The sequence below is a fragment of the Pongo abelii genome, chromosome 9, assembly GCF_028885655.2.
Source record: "Pongo abelii isolate AG06213 chromosome 9, NHGRI_mPonAbe1-v2.0_pri, whole genome shotgun sequence".
Taxonomy (NCBI): domain Eukaryota; kingdom Metazoa; phylum Chordata; class Mammalia; order Primates; family Hominidae; genus Pongo; species Pongo abelii.
The window spans coordinates 20,321,053-20,337,179 of NC_071994.2; the positions used below are offsets into that span (position 1 = coordinate 20,321,053).

The window sequence follows — 16,127 nt, forward strand, 5'->3', positions numbered from 1 at the left end:
ATCAGATTAAGAATTGGGCTTTTCAGTTGGGGGCAGTGGCTCATGCCTGTAATCCCAGCACTTTGGAAGGCTGAGTTAGGAGGATCACTTGGGGCCAGGAGTTTAAGACCAGCCTGGGCAAGATGGCAAGACCCTTGCCACTATAAAAAAGAAGCTGAGGTGGGGAGGATTCCTTGAGTCTAGAAGTTCTAGGCTGCACTGAGCTATGATTGTGCCACTGCAATTCAGCCTGGGTGAGAGAGCAAGACCCTGTCTCTTTAAATAAATATGGCCAGGCTCAGTGGCTCACTCCTATAATGCCAGCACTTTGGGAGGCCGAGGCAGGCAGATCACAAGGTCAGGAGTTTGAGACCAGCCTGGCCAATGTGGTGAAACATGTCTGTACTAAAAATACAAAAAAATTAGCTGGGCATGGTGGCGCATGCCTGTAATTCCAGCTACTCGGAAGGCTGAGGCAAGAGAATCGCTTGAACTTGGGAGGCAGAGGTTGCAGTGACCCAAGATCATGCCACTGCACTGCAGCCTGGGCGACAGAGCAAGACTCTGTCTCAAAAATAAATAAATAAATACATTTCAAAAATTGGCCTTTTGGTGGAAAAGCACTGAAAAGAAAAGTACCGGCCTTTTGGTGGAAAACTACTCCTCAGGGTATTTAAGCAGCTCTTTTTCTCTTGCTATCTTAAGTATAGACTTTCGAAATCTATACTTTGAGATGTTGGCTAAAGATATAGTTTGCGGACTAAAGCAAACCTTTATTTAGATGCCTTTTTAGTAAAATAGAAGCAAATGCTATATGCCTTTAAAGAGAAGCACAGTGAAAGCAAATAGAAAAGTAACTTTTGCTCTTATGTAGTAAGTTATTTTCAACCCTAGACTTTCTTGTTTGGCCATGAAATTTTTCATGAATAGGATCTTTCAGGAACAAGTGGCTGTAATTTGCTATGGAAATCTGAATTAGACAGATCACTAGTTTGTTCAGATTTGGCAGTTCTTCTAATCTGATATCCTGTCCCCAAGTACTGTCTATATGAGATATTTTAGAAAGCAGCTGTAGTGAAATCCTCACGGAATGAAGATCATCCACCTCACCTCTCATGATTTCGTGTATGACCTACATCTTGGAGAAAAATGTTTCCTTTGGTGTTTATCTTCTGTGAAAGTATAAAAACTCTTGAATTTTGTTGAATGATCTTTGATTTACAGGTCTTTAATATTGTTTTTTGCTTTTTTTCATAATGTACTTTTATAAAATTTGACTTGCTTAGATTCTTACGTGAGTGAAGTTTCCTTGTTTCTAGCCTATTACGATATAGCAAACAGATGTTTTTCTGAGTAGTAAACAGTATGCTCATTCTATTGTCTTAGAAATTTAGTGACTTGTCTTAGTTATCAGAACTATGCTTATATCAATAAATCTTTTGTGTCCTCAGTGATGTCTAAATTTAAAAAAATACTGTAATCTTTGGGTTTTTTTTTTTTTTTTTTTTTGAGACAAGGTCTCGCTTTGTCACCCAGACTGGAGTGCAGTGGTATGATCCCAGCTCACTGCAACCTCCGCCCCGGCGTTCAAGCGATTCTCATGCCTCAAGCCTCCTGAGTAGCTGGGACTACAGGTGAGGAGCACCACCACGTCCAGCTAATTTTTTTTTTTTTTTTAATAGAGATGGGGTTTCACCATGTTGGTCAGGCTGGTCTGGAACTCCTGGCATCAAGTGATCCCACCTCGGCCTCCCAAAGTGCTGGGATTACAGACGTGAGCAACCGCACCTGGCCTATAATTTTCTACCTTAAAATTACAAGTTTCTATCTGGAGTGCTGTGTACTCTGGTTATTTCATTTTTTAGCTAAACTGGGAGAATAAGGGTAGGAAAATAACAAGTTAGGTATATCTCATGTTTTCTTCATAGATGTTGTTACGTAGTCCCATCCCTGTGTGGTTCTTTATTTGTCCTAAAGCATTTCAGAATCTATAGTTTAACTAGGTAGCTCTCTGGGACCCTCAAGAACCTTGAGGCCAAACTGCTTGATCCTGGGTTCCAGAGCTTGCTAAAGCTTTGTTAGTGAGAGCTTCAGGTGACCAGAAACATTTGTGGTACCTAAAACAGGTTTCTAGTACCCTTTTGTGTTTTCTATAGTAATATGTTTAGTATCAAAATTAGGTTTTATTTTATTAAGGTGTCTATTTTCCATGTGGACTTGCTCCATCTTTTTTTTCTTACAGAAGGAGGCCAGGATAGAGAAAAAAGATTCAGATGAAACAGTAATAATATATAGGAAGATTTAAGAAATCTCAAATGTTAGGTTCTTCAGGCACCATGTTAAATATCCCTAAAACAAAATGGTTTATTGCCACTATACTTTCTTATTTTTTGTTTAATCTTAAAGGTCAGCTGAGCCAAGTTAAAATGTTATTTTTTTAATAATATAAAGGCATTTTAAAAGAAATCTTGGAGATTATGTAGGTTATTCTCATGATATTTGTACTTGAACTATATCACATAGCCAGGTATCTTATTAAAAATTCTTTTTTTATTGTGCCTGTAGTCCCACCTATTCAGGAGGCAGGAAGATTACTTGAGCCCAGGAGGTAAGGCTGCTGTGAGCTATGATTGTGCCACTGTACTCCAGCCTGGTTAACAGAGTGAGACACTATCTCAAAAATAATAATAATAATTAAGGCCAGGAGTGGTGGCTCATGCCTGTATTGTCCCAGCACTTTGGGTTGGGAGGCTGAGGTAGGCAGATTGCCTGAGCCCAGGAGTTCAAGACCAGCCTGGGCAACAAGGAGAAACTCCATCTCTACAAAAAATACAAAAAAAAAATTAGCCGGGCATGGTGGTGCACCTCTGTAGTCTCAGCTGCTTGGGGGACTGAGTCTGGAGAATAGCTTGAGCAGGGAAGGTCGAGGCTGCAGTGAACTGTGATCATGCCACTGCATTCCAGCCTGGATGACATAGTGAGACCCTGTCTCCAAAAAATTAAAAACAAAAACCCAGAAAAAAATTGTTGGAGGACACTAGTAGCTATCAATGAATAATTTTGTTGCATTTGCTCACATGAGATAAATTTGTGCACATTAGATAATAGATAAATAATAATTTGGGTCCTACTACTTATACAGAATTTCAGTGTTCTTTCATAAATAAATCTCTCCTGCTCCAGAATCTGATACTCACAAATGTTAGTAGTGATATTAGATAGCTAAAATTGGCCAGTTGGGAACTTGAAAATGTAATCTATGACAGATATGTAAGGTTAAATACACTTTTTTTTATTTTTTATTTTTTGAGATGGAGCCTTGCTCTGTTGCCCAGGCTGGAGTGCAGTGGTGCGATCTCGGCTCACTGCAACCTCTGCCTCCCGGGTTCAAGCGATTCTTCCACCTCAGTCTCCCAAGTAGCTGGGATTACAGGTGCCTACTATCATGCCTAGCTAATTTTTGTATTTTTGTAGAGACAGGGTTTCACCATGTTGGCCAGGCTGGCCTTGAACTTCTGACCCCAGGTGATCTACCTGCCTCAGCCTCCCAAAGTGCTGGGATTACAGGTGTGAGCCACTGCGCCTGGCCAAATATGCTTTTTGAAAGAAGTCAAAATGCAACATTTTCCCCATAGAAAACTGAAGCAAAGAAAGATTTAAGATGCCCAGAGTTATAGTGTGATAGCCACAAAGTCAGGAATAAAATACTGCCAGGATTTGTGATCTATCTAGGTAAATGAATCACTTTAATTATAGGAGCTATTAAAGGTTTATTAAGAGTTGATTTCATTCATCTAAATATTTATAAACTAGTTTATATTTGTAAGCTTTTATATATGTATATACATATATATTTGAGGTATTAGGCTGGGCGTGGTGGCTCACACCTGTAATCCCAGCACTTTAGGAGGCTGAGGCGGGTGGATCACCTGAGGTCAGGAGTTTGAGACCAGCCTGGCCAACCTAGTGAAACCCCGTCTTTACTAAAAATACAAAAATTAGCTGGGCGTGGTGGCGCATACCTGTAATCCCAGCTACTTGGGAGACTGAGACACGAGAATCACCTGAACTCGGGAGGCAGAGGTTGCAGTGAGCCGCAATCACACCATACCACTCTAGCCTGAGCAACAAGAGCAAAATGCCATCTGAAAAAGAAAAAAAAAAAAAGGGTATTAAACATGTTGATCGTTTATAGGTTTTAATTATTCCTAGTCTGCTTACCTAGAAAGTTTGTTTTAAAATGGTAATATTATTTTGGGCCCTACACATTAAATAATATTCTTGGAAGAACAACACCTTAGTAGGTAAGCGGTTATGAGTTCCTTTTCTTTTGTTGCCTTAAAAAAACTGAACTTACATAATTCTTCTAATATGTAAATATGGAACTATGTTTGAATGAAGAAAAACTAATGCTTTATTTAATCGCATTGCATGTTGAAAATTTTTCCCAATTTTTTACTTGTAGTGAATTTGGTTCCAAAATCATCTTGCTTAAGCCAATTATCAAAGTGTTGCCAAAACTCTTTGAGTCTCGAGAGAAGGCTGTTCGAGATGAAGCCAAACTAATTGCTGTGGAGATTTACAGATGGATTCGGGATGCTCTGAGACCCCCATTACAAAATATAAACTCTGTTCAGGTGAGACAAAAAGTTTTCTGGTTGCTTTCGCACAAGGTTAATATGAAAATATTTTCTTCCTATCATTGTTGATATTCTGTCCTTAAAAATAATTATTTTTCGGGCCGGGCGCGGTGGCTCATGCCTGTAATCCCAGCACTTTGGGAGGCCGAGGCGGGCAGATCACGAGGTCAGGAGATTGAGACCATCTTGGCTAACACGGTGAAACCCCATCTCTACTAAAAATACAAAAAATTAGCCGGGCGCGGTGGCGGGTGCCTGTAATCCCAGCTACTCAGGAGGCTGAGGCAGGAGAATAGCATGAACCTGGGAGGCGGAGCTTGCAGTGAGCCGAGATAGCGCCACTGCAGTCCGGCCTGGGCGACAAAGCAAGACTCCGTCTCAAAAAAAAAAAAAATTATTACTATTATTTTTCATTCTTAATTTTGAAATCAGCTTTTCTGAGCATAGCTAACTTTCTCTGCAATTCTGTTGGGTGGCAGAACTTATTATCTGTGTGAAGTACATTCTTTCTGGCTTTTTATTACTATTGGTTGTGGAGACTTTTCTGATGATGTAAATGTATCCGAATTAATGAACTAATGAGAGTGTCTTAAAAAGTGGGACTTACTGTTCTTTCTTAGTGCTTAGACATATGTCTTCCTTAGAGTAAATTCAAGTTGGTTTGACTTATGCTGTAAAAGAAATATAATTTAATTATATATTTTCTTCCGCTGGTGCAGTGGTTCACACTTATAATCCCAGCACTTTGGCAGGCCCAGGCAGACAGACCACTTGAGCCTAGGAGTTCGAGACCAGTCTGGGCAACATGGCAAACCCTATCTCTACAAATAATAAAAAAAATTAGCCAAGCATGGTGGCACAGCCTGTAATCCTAGCTACTTGTGAAGCTTAGGTGGGAGGATCACCTGAACCTGGGGAGGTGGAGGCTGCAGTGAGCCAAAATTGTCCAGCCTGGGCAAAAGAGTTGAGACCCTGTCTCTCAATGAATGAATGAATGAATCTTTTCTTGTTTGCCCTGGTAGAGCCACATAAATAAGAAATTGGAGGCCAGGCACGGTGGCTTACACCTGTAATCCCAGCATTTTGGGAGGCTGAGGCAGGAGGATCACCTGAGGTCAGAAGTTCAAGACCAGCCTGGCCAACATAGTGAAACCTCATCTCTATTAAAAATACAAAAATTAGCCGGATGTGGTAGTGCACCCCTGTAATCCTAGCCACTCGAGAGGCTGAGGCACGAGAATTGCTTGAACCCAAGAGGTGGAGGTTGCAGTGAGCCAAGATCATGCCACTGCACTTCAGCCTGGGTGACAGAGTAAGACTCTGTCTCCAAAAAAAAAAAGAAAGAAATGGGGTCCTGATATGTCAATAAATGTAAGTATTAAGTATGTTAACTAATGGTGGAGATGCAGATATTATTTAAATATTATATGATATTTGCAGTTGAAAGAACTAGAAGAAGAATGGGTCAAACTGCCAACAAGTGCTCCTAGACCTACTCGATTTCTTCGTTCCCAACAAGAACTAGAAGCTAAATTGGAACAACAACAGTCTGCTGGTGGAGATGCTGAAGGAGGTAAGCCAATTTTAAACACTGGTTTCTGCAAAAATTAGCAAGAACTGGCACTGCCACAAGAATCTGTGTTCATTAGGCATATTTTGTAGGATTGCCTTTAATAAAATATAAGTTGCATGTAGCTTTAATAACTCTGGTCCCTTCTCTATTAAAATTTCATCAGAGTTGTGAAAGGACTGATAACTGGTAAGTAAAACAATTCTAAGCATTTTTAAGGTTTGTGTTGTTTTTTCCTTAAAGGTGGTGATGATGGTGATGAGGTGCCACAAATAGATGCTTATGAGCTTTTAGAAGCTGTAGAAATCCTTTCCAAACTTCCCAAAGACTTTTATGACAAAATTGTAAGTAATAGTTAAACTTCTTTCATTTATTTCTTGAAAAATAATTACTTGAATAGAATTAGAATACTCTGCTGAGCCCTTGTCTGGTGCACCCCCTTCCATCCTATATCTTCCCTAGTAGAGTGAGTTAGTTGGTTCTTCCTCTTTGCTCCCACACTACTTTGTACATATATATATTATAGCACTTTTTTTAAACATGTCTTGCCATAAAACCAGAACATGCTTGACTTCCTTTTTCTAATTTTCTCTCTGGTTTTTAACTCTAAAGATCTCCAGATTCCTCCCCTTTCTCCATTTCTACTGCCACTACTTTACCCCAAGGTTTCTTGACCTTAGCATTGTTGACATTTTTTGTCAGCTGTCCTGTGCATTGTATGTTTAGCAGCATCTCTGGCTTTTATCCACTAGATGTCAGTAATACCATCTCCCTAAGTCATGACAATCAAAAATGTCTTCAAACATTGCCAGAAGTTCCCTAGGAGACAAAATCATCCCCAGTTGAGAAACATAGTCTTATCCCAACCACCACTGTAGTAGTGGGTTGTTGGTTATGTGATTGTTCTTTTCTGGTCTTTTTAATGTTGTCAGTGTAGAAATTCCTCTCCTGTAATTGTGCTGCTGTGAGATGGGTGGGCTAGAAATGCTTTCTATTAATGTTTTCTGTTTGACATCTGCTTACTAACGTTTGCTTAGAAAATGAGAATAAAACATCTATGGCATTCTATTTGTTTATTATATTACTTTAGTCATAACATCTTATGAAAATACTTTTTATATATGAACAAAAATTTATATATATGAACAAAATGTTCTGATTGCCTCCACAGTTTTATTTTTTATTGTTATTACTATTTTTTTGAGACGGAGTCTCGCTCTGTCGCCCAGGCTAGAGTGCAGTGGCACAATCTCGGCTCACTGCAAGCTCCGCCTCCTGGGTTCATGCCATTCTCCTGCCTCAGCCTCCCAAGTAGCTGGGACTACAGGCGCCTGCCACCACGCCCAGCTAATTTTTTGTATTTTTAGTAGAGACGGGGTTTCACCGTGTTAGCCAGGATGGTCTCGATCTCCTGACCTCATGATTTGCCTGCCTCGGCCTCCCAAAATGCTGGGATTACAGGTGTGAGCCACTGCGCCCGGCCAGTTTTATAATTTTTTAAAAAAATTATATATCTTTGAATTAGCAGAGTGCAATAAATAGACTTTTATTCTGCTCTTTTATTTTCTGTTACAAATGATTCATATTGTATCTTGCAGGAGGCAAAAAAATGGCAAGAGAGAAAAGAGGCCCTGGAGTCTGTAGAAGTACTAGTAAAAAACCCCAAACTGGAAGCTGGCGATTATGCAGATTTAGTAAAAGCATTAAAGAAGGTAAATATGAGGACTTGCAGTACTGGTATTGTAACAGCAATCAGGCCTTTGAATTTCTCATCAGTCATCTTTTTAATTACACATACATTGCCACTTAAGGAACATTACTGATGGTATTTGAATTACAGACATACATTTTTAAAGGGTTGTTTTAAATTACTGTTGTGGGTTAGTTTCATTTTCAATCTTTGTTTTTTGTCACTTTGACTTTAGGTATGCTATTTGATAGCTTCTGTAACTCTCTAGGAGAAGAGAGTTGCTGATCTAGAACTGCATTTTCCAGTTTTATAGTTCTATAGGATGAGCTATTTAAGTTAGCTGTATTTAATTGGACAAATATTAAACATGAAGATAGCAAATGATAGCACACTACATTGTATCAGTATGTAAGGTAAAGAGTATAGGAATATGTGGTCAGTTCTGAAACAGGCAAGTACTAAGTAAGAGATAAACATTTCTAGAAAATAATCTTTTGGTATTACTTAGGTCCAAGCAAGTTGAATGCTGCTGGTGGACATTTTGTATGTAGTAACTTTTTATGAAACCTGTAAGTATAGATCAAACACTGTGGATATGATTATAGTGCTTAAGAACAAACTCTGAAAACATCTTCTTGAATACAGCAAGAATGAAAATTTTGTTTTGTTTGCTTCCTCAGTCTGAAATTACAGAGGATTACAATGGTGAGGGGAGGAAGTTGATCTTTAATTATACGCGCATCTAAGTCATTACTTGTAGTAGTTATATTCTGTAAAGCCACTGAGAACACTAAATTAGTGAATATTGAATCATTGCTTCTAAGAGAAATACAGGTTTAGGATCCTGCAACCCTTTGGTCACAACATTTCCATCAATCATTATATAACTTTGTTTTATTCTGTTTGGAGATAGCATATTTAATATGTGTTGTTGATTCATTAACGTTGAACTCTTGGCCGACAACACTGTAACTCATGCCTGACTGAAGCTTTTCCTAACGCGTGTATTTTCTCCCTAAGGTACATCACAGCCTGTTTGCACTTACGAATACTAGACAGCATTTCAGCACTACACTTAGGGGCCATTTTAAACAACAAAAGCACCAACAAAAAACACAAAAATGCAAAAACATGGCACTGAATAAACCATGAAAAAGACACTTGTTTATAGTGTAAGAGCTGAAGCAAGAAGGCAGAGTGTTATCTTGTCTACCTCAGCTGGGAATGTGCACAATAGACAACACAAAATATTCACAGCTCTGAACTTGTCTATGAATGACCAGGAAAGTACCATGAGTGTTGATTTGGGGATTATAAGCAAGTTTTAGCAAGTAGGCGAATTTGCAAATATGGATTCGTGAATGATAAGGATCAACTATATTCTAGTAGTTAACCTTCCTAGGCTTTCCTTCGGTGGGACTTGGAGGCAGAGATATGATTTGTGAAATCTTTGTTCAGTCATCAATTTTCCATCTTGAAGAGTTACACTCGTGTAAAATAAATTAAAAGAGAATTGCCCTAGGGGAAAAAGAGTTTTACCAACCTGGAACCTGAGAGGAAAGAATGGGAAGGGGAATAGTAGAGGGCACTGAGACAGGGAAAGTCAGGTTCCAGTGGCATATGAAGAGAGCTACAGATTCTCTGTCAATTCTTCCAGCATTTGATTATTATTAGAAATCTTATTGCTCTGGTGCTGAATTCTTGATGTGTCAAAGAAAACCTTTTCTTTTTCCTTATCATTAATATTATGTGTTTTCTACATGTATTTTCTAAGGATATTAGCTTCTCACACAAAGACAGTTCTGTGGTTTCCATTGGCATTGTGAATGTAAATATAATCTCTTGCTGTACTATACAAAGAGAGAGCATCATGGATTTTATATTTGAGTAGACAGACAATAGATTTCTGAGAGATCTAGGGTAGCAGTAGAAACTTCTTTCCCTTTTCACATGGTGGAGTGGAGGGAATCAATCAAAGACCACAAACAAAAAGAAACTGAATTTTGTGGCTAAAATATTTAAAACAATGAAAAGTTAACTTCAGTTGTAAAAATTAACCTGAAACAAGACATTTTCTTTTCTTTTCGCATTAAGTAGTGACAGAGACATTTTATTTTTTTTATTTTCTTTTTTGAGATGGAGTTTCGTTATTGTTGACCAGGCTGGAGTGCAGTGGCACAATCTCAGCTCACTGCAACCTCTGCCTCCCATGTTCAAGTGATTCTTCTGCCTCAGCCCCCCAAATAGCTGGGATTTATAGGCACTTGCCACCACGCCCACCTAATTTTTGTGTTTTTAGTAGAGGCGGGGTTTCACCATGTTGGCCAGGCTGGTCTTGAACTCCTGACCTCAGGTGATCTACCCTCCTTGGCCTCCCAAAGTGCTGGAATCACAGGCATGAGCCACGGTGCCCAGCCGACATTTTATTTTTTGTATTTGATTTTAGTTATATGTACACACAAACTTTGTATTATGTTGACTTCCTAGAAACATAACGAAAGTGGGGAAATGGTGAAATGGAAAAAGGAGGATGAGATTGAAGAATAGATTACAGATCAATCCTTTTCCCTCCATAATTATCTCTTCTTTGTATTGTATAAATCAAGTATTCCCATTAATTTCTCAATTTTTTTCCTTTAATGAAAGTAGTAAAAAGGCATTCACTTTAAAATTTCTTATGATATTCCTGAAATTATTTTTAAACTGTTTTGAGTTGTCACCTGATTTAGCATATTCTGTGGGCTTTCCTTTTCTCACAGATTATAGTTCTTTTTTTTCTATTATTTTTAATTGATTTATTTATTTTTGAGACAGAGCTGCGCTCTGTCACCCAGGCTGGAGTGCAGTGGCACGATCTCAGCTCACTGCAACCTCCATCTCCCGAGTTCAAGCAATTCTCCTGCCTCAGCCGCCCGAGTAGCTGGGATTACAGGCGCATGCCACCATGCCCGGCTAATTTTTTTTTTAAATTTTTATTTTTAGTAGAGACGGTTTCATCATGTTGGTCTTGAACTCCTGTCCTCAAGTGATCTGCCTGCCTCAGCCTCCGAAAGTGCTGGGATTACAGGTGTGAGCCACTGCGCCCGGCCTACAGTTCTTTTATTTATAAGATGCCTCCCTCCTAGCTCATTGCTTCTTTGATTTTGTCATTTGCCTATGCCTATGGGCATTTGGTTTTTTATATATATATAATTTATTTATCTTTACATTAAGATTTGGATTTTCGAAGTGCTTTCTTATATAATCTTTAGACTTCTATGTGGTATTAATCTTTTTTCACTTGTTCTTTCTGCTTTTCCCCCCTTAATTATTGCTTGTATTCATCATAGTTTTCTAAACACAGTAATTCATAATGGGTTTCATTAATTTGTTTCCTTTCCTCTGTCAACAGTGTGCTTTTGTTTAGTTATTATTAACCAGTGGCTTTCATATCTAGTTAAAGATAAATACCAATTGATAATTACTTTAAAGCACTTTGTGTTTTAATACTGTAGGCCTCAATTTATGAGAAAAGTGACAGGACTTATAACTGTACAAAATTTCCTATTGTTTAAATTATATTGAGATTATGAGCTAAAGCTTCCATTCCCTGGTCTAGAACAGAAATTACTGAAAAGACAGAAGTCATTGAGTTTTTGTTGCCTCTGAAATGGAGTCCCCCCTCATATGTTACTTTTCTTAAAAATAAACACTTCTCCATCTTCCCTACTCTCATTTCCCAGTTGAGAATAACTTGTTTATGGGATATGTGTCAATGAGTGTGACAGGCAGATATTGTATTAGGGTATCTGGTCCATTGCTCACTTACAAGTTTATTTGAGCCTTTGCAATCTTGAAATTTAACAGATTCACAGTATCTTCTTCAATACTATACATTAAAATCATGAGTGTCTAGAGTCTAGCTCCCACTGGTTACTGTTTAACAATGGATAGGGAGAGGTATTCTCCTAAGAAAGGAATAGAATGATAGTTTTTTAACTGAGCCCATATGACAAAATCACCCTTTGAGCCATATAAAAATACTGATGTCCAAATTTCATCCCAGATTCATTGAACTAGAATTTGTTGGAATGAGGTCTTACATGTTTTTGATGTCCATTCCTAGAATATATATTTAGATGCTAAATATAAAGCCTAGCATCTAAATCATATCTGAGAGGTATTTTGGTAAGGAAAAATAATCAGAACGTTTATAAATACCAATAGTGATTTCAATACAGAAATGAATGGAAAATTTTTTTCTCCATAGACTTACAGTAATTAGCGATTTAACAAAATGTTTATTAGGACCCTGATCTCATCCTCTCGTAAGGAAAGTGGACTTAACACAAGTTGAGAGGGAAAACATGCTTTACTTAATAAAAGGAGCAAAAACTTTGGAGTCAGAATTGACCTGGGTTTGAATCACACAGCATTACCATTTGCTAACTACCTGACTGTAAGCACATTAATCTTTATTTAATTGTTAGAATCTGGCTGGGTACAGTAGCTCACATCTGTAATCCCAACACTTTGGGAGGCCGAGGCGGGCTGATTGCTTGAGCCCAGTAGTTTAAGACCAGACTGGGCAACATGAAGAAATTCTGTTTCTACAAAAAATAGAAACATTAGCCGGTGTAGTAACATGTGCCTTTAGTCCCAGCTACTCGGGAGGCTGAGGTGGGAAGATCGCTTGAACCTGGGAGGGGGAAGTTGCAGTGAGCTGAGATCAAGCCAGACTCTGTCTCAAAAAAAAAATTTCTTTGTGAAATCTGCACTTTTTTGTTGTTTTTTGTTTTTGAGATAGTGTCTCGCTCTGTCACCCAGGCTGGAGTGCAGTGGTACGATCTTGACTCACTGCAACTTCCGCCTCCCATGTTCAAGCGATTCTCCTACCTCAGCCTCCTGAGTACCTGGGACTACAGACACGTGCCACCATGCCTGGCTAATTTTTCTATTTTGGGTAGAGACAGGGTTTCGCTATGTTGCCCAGGCTGGTCTTGAACTCCTGGGCTCAAGCGATCCTCCCGCCTCAACCTCTTAAGGTCCTGAGATTACAAGCGTGAACCACCACACCTGGCTGTGAATCTGCAAAGTTGAAATAATAATAGTACTTACCTCATAGGGTTTGGGTGAAAATTAAACTTAAAAAGGATTATAAAGTGCCTACAAAATTTTGGTGCCTAATTTGTTTTTTTAATAAATATTAGTTTCTTCATCCTTATTCCTCAGCACTTAAGGAGTGCATATAAGTGCCAAGTAGAACTTCTTTCATGTTGCATGTTAGGAGTTGTTTAATGCAGAGAATCTAGAATAAAGCATTCTGCTTATGGAACACCAGATTGTAGGGACTAGATAAAATTCAAAGTAAATTGGAGGCATTACTCCTACTGGGAAAAGAGTGAAAAAAGAAGAGTTTGGGGGCATTTATAAATAAAGCAGCCGTGTGTGTGTGTGTGCGTGTGTGTGTGTGTGTGTCTGTGTGTGTGTGTCTGTGTCTGTCTTGCTCTGGTGCCCAGCCTGGAGTGCCGTGGCGCGATCTTCGCTCACTGCAACCTCTGCCTCCCAGGTTCAAGTGATCCTTTTGCCTCAGCCTCCCAAGTAGCTGGGACTACAGGCACACGTCACGCTGCCTATATTATTATATATAAAGCAGCTTTTTAACACCAACTGATTGGGCAGTGTACCACAGTAAAATCTTACCAGGAAGGAACCCAGTCGTAGTATCTTGTTAAATTGACACAGATGCAGCTACTACCCATGAGTTTAGATAAGTGCTGGGCTTTGTGGGTTGTGGCATAAGAGGGCAGTAATATAAGCAGTGCTAGAGGAGAATCGACTGAGACTCTGAATCGACGCTTAACCATCATTAGATAACTGAAGTGGCAGCCTCAAGGCCAGAAGCTCCCTCAGAAGAATGGTTGCAATAGCATTCACAATTTAGAGTCCCCATGGACTTCCTGAAGGTACCTGCAGCAGTTTCTACTGGTGCTTCTTGGTTATGAATATTAGAGTTGTTGCCCTGTGATGTCTTTCAGACATACATTGCCTTTTCATTTTCCTTGTCCCAAAGCAAAGTCAGCAGACCTCTAGTCTCTCTGCCATTATCAGGGTCATTTCCTGCACAGTTGAACAGTGCTGACAGCCCAGACTGCCACTACTGGATAGTGAACAATTTGATGTTGTGGTTTTATCTATGTTTTATTAGTAGAACTTTAAGATAGAAGACTAAACATAATGAAGGGAAGCTCCCAAATTCGATACAATGAAAGAATTTCTTCTCTCTTGTAGTAAATAAAATTGGTCATATATTAGCATAAGAGCTTTCAGAGTTTTTTTGTTTTTTTTTTTTTTTTTTTTTGAGGTGGAGTCTTGCTGTGTTGCACAGGCTGGAGTGCAATGATGCAGTCTCGGCTCACTGCAGCCTCCGCCTCCCAGGTTCAAGTGATTCTCCTGCCTTGGCCTCCCAGGTAGCTGGAATTACAGGCGCCTGCCACCATGCTTGGCTAATTTTTGTATTTTCAGTAGAGATGGGGTCTCACCATGTTGGTCAGGCTGATCTCAAACTGCTGACCTCAGGTGATCCACCCGCCTCGGCCTCCCAAAGTGCTGGGATTACAGGCGTGAGCCGCCGCACCTAGCCTCAGAGTTCTTTTGAGAATAAAATTTCAGTACCCTTCTACATGGCTGTGACTATTTTGTTTTCCTTTTTACCCCCCTTTGTAGGTTGTTGGAAAGGACACCAATGTCATGTTGGTGGCTTTGGCAGCAAAATGTCTTACTGGCCTGGCTGTTGGGCTAAGGAAGAAATTTGGACAATATGCAGGACATGTAAGTAACACTCCTTTTTAGATACAGATCAACAAAATTTATCAAAAATGGTAGGCCTAGTTTGCTGTTTGCTTTAAAACAACTCCTTGGCATAGATGTGTATGTATTGTACAAAGTAAATTTCTCTCTGTTTTGTTAATATTCAGCATAGATATATCTTAGAAATTTCAGTAGATGTCAGTTGTAACAAAATTTATAGGTCTTATGTAGAAAGTCAGGCACTAGGCCTAAAGTACTTAGTTGAGTTGATTTATTTGCTTATTACTTATTTACTTACTAGTATCTTGCTTTGTTCTTACAACATTATACACATTATAACAAGATGAAACAAAACTTGTAACGACCAAGACCAGAATGAAAATGAAGAGTCAGAAAGGCAATATAAAACTGTAAATGTAAAACTGTGAGATTAATATATAAAATGTGTTTTACAGTATTTTCCTATTTTAATATATAATTTACTTACATATTTGAGACATTTTATATAGGTTACAATGTTATATATTTTATATAGGTTATCTCCGTTTTACTTATTCAAAGAAAATCTGACTGGAGACATTTGTTGACTTACTATTTGTATAAGTTTGTTTCCAATCAAATTTGGTAATAATTTTAATTAAGATGTTTTCTTTAACTGTGACATTTGTCCTTTGGCCTCTAAATCCGGTCTGCATTACTAAGAATGGCTCAGCATCCTAAAAATTGACCTTATTGATCTTTAGAGTTTAGCTTGCTAGCCACTTCATCATTTGATTCCCTAGACTGACTTAGGAGTTTCCTAGTAGTCCCTAGTCATGTGTCCATTTTATATTGTGAAGCTAATACCTAGCCTCACATGAGCTATGGTATTTGGAGCTTGCTTACTCATAGCATTAAAAATAATCTCAGAGAACTTAACCAAAGAAAAAGAGGTCACTACCAAATAAAAGTAAATCATGACTGGCTTATTACTAGGGAAATAAAAATAAGGGTCTGTAAAACCCTTAGACATGTACATCATAAATTGAAATAAAATTAAAATCTATTTTTATAGCAATCAAATTATATAATATCGATGTGTATATGCCATTTTCGTCAATTTTATGTTACTTAGTAGGATATTTTACACTTTTGTATTGGGAATAATTTTTCAAGATAAAAAACAGTTTTTTCCTAAACCACTTAAATATCAGTTCAGAGAATAATTTTAATTTTTTTTTTTTTGAGACAGGGTCTCACTTTGTCACCCAGGCTGGAGTGCAGTGGCACCATCTCAGTTCACAGCAGCCTTAACCTCCTAGGCTCAGGTGATCCTCCCACCTCAGTCTCCTGAGTAGCTGGGACTTTAGGCACACCCCACACCATGCTTGACTACTTTTTGTACTTTTGGTAGAGATGGGGTTTTGCCATCTTGCCCAGGCTGGTCTCGAAATCCTGAGCTCAAGCCATCTGCCTGCCT

At 38.7% G+C, this 16,127-nt stretch overlaps 1 protein-coding gene across 10 annotated transcripts in view; it reads left to right on the forward strand.

Moving 5' to 3' along the window:
• Positions 1–16,127, forward strand: part of CKAP5 (cytoskeleton associated protein 5) — a 103,233-nt gene that overhangs the window by 30,192 nt on the left and 56,914 nt on the right. For all 10 annotated transcript variants that reach the window (XM_054525804.2, XM_024255070.3, XM_054525807.2 and 7 more), the window contains 5 exons: positions 4,445–4,616; positions 6,060–6,192; positions 6,433–6,533; positions 7,788–7,901; positions 14,585–14,689. In XM_054525804.2, the coding sequence (XP_054381779.1) occupies positions 4,445–4,616; positions 6,060–6,192; positions 6,433–6,533; positions 7,788–7,901; positions 14,585–14,689 (625 nt within the window). The remainder of the gene's footprint in view (positions 1–4,444; positions 4,617–6,059; positions 6,193–6,432; positions 6,534–7,787; positions 7,902–14,584; positions 14,690–16,127) is intronic.